The following is a 6,052-nucleotide window of genomic DNA, read 5'->3' as shown; positions in this document are numbered from 1 at the left end:
GTGATATCATCGCAATGCTGGGCTGCAATTTTTAATCATATTTTTAATTTATTTCATTTAAAATATGTTCTCCACCTTAAATTAATGATGTAGTGTCTTGCCCCTGTTCAATATTAATAGTATTGTAAATATGTGTATAAAATATACAAAGAAATAGGTGTACCACAAGAAAAACTTGCCAAGTTGGAGGTGCCACTATTTGAAAAAGATTGAAAAAAACACTGAATTAAGATATCAGTTTACTGTTCCAAGAAAACCAGGAGCAATTCTAGATGATCAAAAATCCCAGAAATTTTTAGAGGATGGTCTGTCCCTTTACCATATAGTTGCTCCCATTATAGGGCCAAGCAAGCCCATGATGAATATGATTAAAAGGCTCTTAGTACTTACAGGAAAAAAAAAGAATAAAAGTTAAATAAACTCAATGAAATATTTAATTATTATGTAATAATGTGTCAGATTATAGTGATGTTTGTTTATATATGCCTTGACAGGGTTTGCGATGGCCGGTTGAGTACTGTACCTTAGGAGCTGTTTACAGGATGCAGGCACTGGATGTGTCTCCAGCTGGCACCATAATAACTGTTGATGGTAATAACATAATGTTACATATACTGGAATACAAGATTGAACCTGAGGTCCAGGTAGCTTAAGTGGTGGCGCATCTTCATTGTAAGCAGGTTCTAGTCCCGCTCCGGGCCGATTCTTTTCTCCCAGTAGTTCTAAATTATTTAATTAAAAATTATAATTATTAAATTTATTAAGAGATGACACCTAACGCCTCCCTCTAGTACCAAATTGTTTCATAATTTTTTAGTATTATAGCCCAATGACATGTGGCATTGATTGGCTTGTTGAATTATCAAATTTTTGATTCTAAAACAAATACACAATATAATGCTTATACAATGCCAGCTAATGTTTTAATGTGGCCCACTGTCTTAATTCAGCAAAAACACATCATTCGTTTTGTTAATAAGTATCAAAATATTCATGAATTTATTCTCAGTACAGTAGAACTCCAATTATCCAAACTACCACTTGCCCTCCTCTCTCCCCCACTAATGTCACATTGCAATTCTCTTATATCATGCAACAGACCCAAATATTTAATAGGATTCTATGTGAAAATTGATGAATAAATAAATACAGTACATGTATAATACTGTGCTGTTATACTGTAATTTCATTCTCTATGTTAATCCAAATCACCTGAAGAACGAATCAGTTCAGATAATCAGAGTTCCCTGTATTTTAATTTAAATCTGTATAAAGTATTTCAGTTATTATAGTTTTATATTGTTGAATTTGTGTATAATCTATAATACTTGTTTAATGTCTACACAAATATATTTTAACTACAATACTGTGGTCCATTTAAAAACAATTTAACCTAATGTGGCCTGGAGCATCAGTTTTGGACCCCTGTTCAAATGTGATAACAGTTCACTTCATTAAACAATAAAGTATACGTTTAAAAGAAATGTAATAAATATAATAAATGTTTATAATGAGAACTGTGAGAACTGACCTTTAATTTATCTAGAAGTGATAACCACAAAGGATATTCTTCAGCAACTGGATCAGTTTCATGATCTGATATATTACCAATCTTCACATGTCCTATAATGTACAATCCACTTTTCTTTAAATCGTTAGCGAATGAAATAAGGGGAATACAGGAACGAGGGTTTGCAACCAAAAGAAGGAACTGCGGACGCCAGAACTTGACGTGATCTTTTCGGCTATCCAGAAGTAGAAGATATTTACGGACCTGTAATGTAAATTATTTGTTTACAAGACCATTAATTAACACATAACGGGTGATTGATCAATGGATGTGGTGCTTCAAAAAGTAATTGGCATAGTGATGCAATCTGGAAAGGTTGCATAATAGCAGAATTGCAGCATATTGCAGAACAGCATATTGCATTGCATAGTATGGTTTCTGCTATTATGCAACTCTTAATATAGATTTAAAAATATCTGGTAGATTCTTAAAGTTTACTAGAGCTATGGAAAGTCAGATGACTCCTATTCTAAGCTAACTAGAAAGATACTTAACATCCAAATATAACCAAATCTGGTATAGTAATATTTTGGGACATAGAAAAGACATTTCCATAGATAAAATTTAGTACTAAACTCATCACTAAAGCATTTTTGGTGCTGCAAGCAACAAACATTTTATTTGCACAAGACACTCATGCTATACAGAAACCTTAGTGATGCCACTCTGCAAGATCTTCTGTGGCCACCACACATCTACTTCCATTCTAATAAGGTCATTGCAAAGGTCAGTCAGGTTTCTCTATTGACAGCGAGCGACACTAGTTGCTGTGGTTGATCTCATACAGATAACATTACAACAACTTTCTCAATACCTTCTACATGGTGCCATAAGATACACACAACTGCTGTGTACCTTATACCACATGTATACTCAGAACTTGCCAGCAACACGTATGCTTATGCAAGGGATATTGCTTTTTCATTTCCATTTTAAAATTAGTGTAATTATTACTTGAGAACATTGTAATGTACATTAAAACATTGGAAACTGTCCAAGTTTCACATTTGCCCACCAGTAATCAAATTCTTCCAATGCTTGATACAGCATATCCATTGTCACTCTCAACAGCACCCATGGCTACAAAAATTCTACAGTTGTGAAGCTTCTGCAATGATAAGTGATACTGACTTTACTAGCTGCAAAACACAAAACACCTTCTTTGTCTCACAGTTGCCATTTTCATTTATGGTACTTCCTAGAGGTAGTAGACAAGAGATGTTTAAGTGCAAATTGGAGATGAAACTTAGACATTTATTCTATCAATTGGAATATGTCACACCCTTCTTGGATATTTAACATAATTACAGTGGTTTAAAATGAAAGCATTCATTTCGAAAGACCCTGTATATTTGGTAATAGACATTACTCTTAGTGGTATATCAATACCATTAACATGAAAAAAATCATAACATTAAGGCTGATATGATTTATGTCAATATCCCCATCTCATTCATTTACTCACAAGTAACATTTTGTTCAATTGCCCAAAATATTTCTATACTTAAAACATTTTTTAATTTCTAAACTTAAAACTTTAAATCTTACCTGATGAAAAATCAATGCTTGACTAATAGAGCCCCACTGAACAGTAGGAGCTCTGAGATGTAGCACTATGAACAAGATTAAACATAGCAATACGGCAACGGAACCAAACAGAGGACTAATAAAGAACATCATTACAAGACAGCCGAGTAAACCAATTACTGTTGTATGCCAAGAGAAATATTTAAATGAGGGTCTGAAAAAAAAACCAAACATCTTTTTTAGATAAATTTAAAAGTATTAATACACAAAACAATATCCTCTACTAACCTGAAATTAGGAGCAGATGCTAAATCCAAAGCTAAACATGCTAAATTTGTGGCAAAGTAAGATAGCAAAAAGAACACCGATGTAATCTGAGCAATCATATTTAATGATCCAATAAATAATATCAGCTGTATTAATAAAATTTTAATTAAGAAAACGATACTGATATATTAATATATACATATATATAATATATNTCACTTATATAATTATACGATTAATTGGTACAATTATTCCCACGCTCTTATAGGGCCTGAGAAAAAAGAATCAAACATACTATTATTCAATTTTTAACTACGCATAAAATAAACAATAATTACTACGTAAATTGCTTTTCATGGTATCGTAGCGTTACGGCAGATTTAAAATCGATTTATTTTGACATCCAGACATCCAGAACATCCACAGGAAATGGCACTTCATACACGCTCCTGTGTTCGCCAATGTCATATTATTAAAAGGATAATTGAAGACATTTCATTTCCATTTCGCTGCCCTTGAGATCGATTCCTCAAACTGCAATTAGCCAGAAGCGATCGCATTTCTTCGAAAACAATGAAAACAATAACGTCCCATGACGTAAATAACTAATTTTGATGAAATTATTAAAGAAAAGACAAAAGGCCATTGTTTAATTTTCACGAATAACCATTTTAAAATCGTTTCCTTCGTTTTCTCCCTCCGAGAAAACGAAAAGAATTGTCACAATTTTCTAGAAAATCAACGGAATTAACTTTATACAAAGCGCAATTTCACTTTCATTTGTATAATAATCGATTGTTACTCTTCCTGTTCCTAGGAACAACGTAAGCATTGCAGATTGGGAGACGTGCAGAGGGTTACACCCTCTCTGCCCCTTGAAGTGCCTCGAAATTCAAGATCCCGTGTGCGGTGACGACAACAATCTCTACCCTAATCTATGTGTTATGCATAGACAAAACTGTGGGTGAGTAATATACATTAAAAAAAAAACACAAAATTTCTCAATAAAATTCCCGAATTTAACGTTTCCTCCAACAGGAAAATGATCTCGTCTCAACCATTGAAGTATTGCTTTGCTAGAGCAAGAGGTAACTGTAATTACTTATTTCATTGTGTTTAACAATAGAAATACACGTGTTTTATGTGTTATTTCAAATTAATCCCTTGTAGAATTTCGTAGTTTCGATCCCTGTCCGAGTAAATGCTTGGACGTCTACAAACCGGTGTGTGGATCGAATGGCATCGTTTATCTCAACGAGTGTTACCTTCGTAAGCATACCTGCGGGTAAGTTAATTAAAAATACACAAGGTAATTTGCATAATTTTTTAATTAATTCAACGTCACAACATCGCAGACAGGACGTAGAAATGGTAAAGATCAGCCAGTGTGTTCTGGTCAGGAAATGTCCTCAAGTCTGTGTGGCTCTTTACGATCCAGTCTGTGGCTCTGATGGCAAAATGTACCTCAATCATTGTCGAATGTTAAAGGATAATTGCGGGTAATTAAAGAGATTTTGTTAATTAACAAAAAAATACCTCATTTAATTAATTAAAGAATTAATATTTCAGTAAAGAAATCAAGAGAATGTCCAGAAAATTCTGTAGCAAGAAAGAATCTAATCTTAGTTCATAAGTAATCTTGAAGAAAATGTCAGAAAATCTATGTTAAATTATGTAATTTCTGACATATTTTTGTTACTATAATAATTAATTTGGTTTTATGTACAGTACAGTATTGTTTTATAATAAATTATACATTTTATAGTTCCCTTTTATACATGTTTTAACTGTAATTAAGCAGCGTGTATACTGTCTTAAGAAGAATTTTATGGACTTTCTATGAGAAAGTCCATAAAATTCTTTTTTTTGTGTTGCAAACGTAAATCCGGAAAGGCAAGGTGCGAACCCACGACAAACTGCAAAACCAAGGTGGCTTTATCTACTTTATGCAACTAGTGGGCCTGTATTTAACGGTCTTATAGGAAACAGGTTATTTTACCAATCGTTATGGTCCCCCTTTTTTACCTTAAGGCACGTATTTTAAATCCTCCTCCTCCTCTTCCTAATCATCTTAATCTTCCTCCTTCTCCTCCTAATCATCTTAATCCTCCTTTTCCTCATAATCATCTTAATCCTCCTCCTCCTCCTCCTCCTCCTAATCATCTGAATCCTCCTCCTCCTAACTCTCATCATCATCATCGTGTTCTAAGCCCAAGTTAACTGCAAATGAACTGTGCAAGTGAACTGCAACTTAAGGACTGCTGGAAGTTCTGAGGGGCCCGGAAAAAGCTATTAGTGAGGTGGTCTTACCCCAACATTCCATTCTTCCTGTGAATTAACTACCAACAGAAAGATTCTTTCTAAGGGCCTTTTTTAGCACGCCTGTTAGCGTGTACGAACAGGCCCATAACCGAAGAATACCTGAACCGACTCGAACACGGATCTCTAGAGTGACAATTCATTTGACCATTGTGGTTTAGTAAACACGGGATAATCTAACACCCTTCGAGTGTTATAAAATGAATTTTCTCCTGTTCACTTACCCTGAATTACACCTAAAATTTGTACTATTCTCAATACAAATTATAGGGGAGAAGAGTCTATACAGAGTGAGTGACTTTATTCGTGTAAAACGCCATTAGCCATTGTTCTCTCCTGTTTTAAGCCATCAAACACTTGGAATTCTTT

The 6,052-nt window shown here is 33.9% G+C and overlaps 2 protein-coding genes across 2 annotated transcripts; one reads left to right on the top strand and one right to left on the bottom strand.

Moving 5' to 3' along the window:
* Positions 1 to 75: 75 nt before the first annotated feature.
* On the bottom strand, positions 76 to 3,535 carry LOC111612883 (solute carrier family 12 member 9-like). Its single transcript, XM_023354165.1, has 3 exons — positions 3,386 to 3,535; positions 3,119 to 3,311; positions 76 to 1,774 (listed from the first exon to the last, which is right to left on the bottom strand). Exons 1-3 carry the CDS (start codon positions 3,481 to 3,483, stop codon positions 1,475 to 1,477), a joined length of 591 nt encoding a protein of 196 aa, XP_023209933.1. The 5' UTR covers positions 3,484 to 3,535; the 3' UTR covers positions 76 to 1,474.
* Positions 3,536 to 3,950: 415 nt separating this feature from the next.
* On the top strand, positions 3,951 to 5,128 carry LOC111612884 (four-domain proteases inhibitor-like). Its single transcript, XM_023354166.1, has 6 exons — positions 3,951 to 3,961; positions 4,182 to 4,328; positions 4,403 to 4,452; positions 4,535 to 4,649; positions 4,720 to 4,863; positions 4,934 to 5,128. The coding sequence occupies exons 1-6, from the start codon at positions 3,957 to 3,959 to the stop codon at positions 4,995 to 4,997; spliced, it is 525 nt and encodes a 174-aa protein (XP_023209934.1). The 5' UTR covers positions 3,951 to 3,956; the 3' UTR covers positions 4,998 to 5,128.
* Positions 5,129 to 6,052: the final 924 nt, after the last annotated feature.

This window comes from Centruroides sculpturatus, unplaced genomic scaffold, assembly GCF_000671375.1.
Source record: "Centruroides sculpturatus isolate CEXI.00-Female unplaced genomic scaffold, Cexi_2.0 scaffold1841, whole genome shotgun sequence".
In the NCBI taxonomy this organism is placed as follows: domain Eukaryota; kingdom Metazoa; phylum Arthropoda; class Arachnida; order Scorpiones; family Buthidae; genus Centruroides; species Centruroides sculpturatus.
Note: the sequence above shows the minus strand (reverse complement) of the source record. Positions and strands in the feature narration are given on the sequence as shown.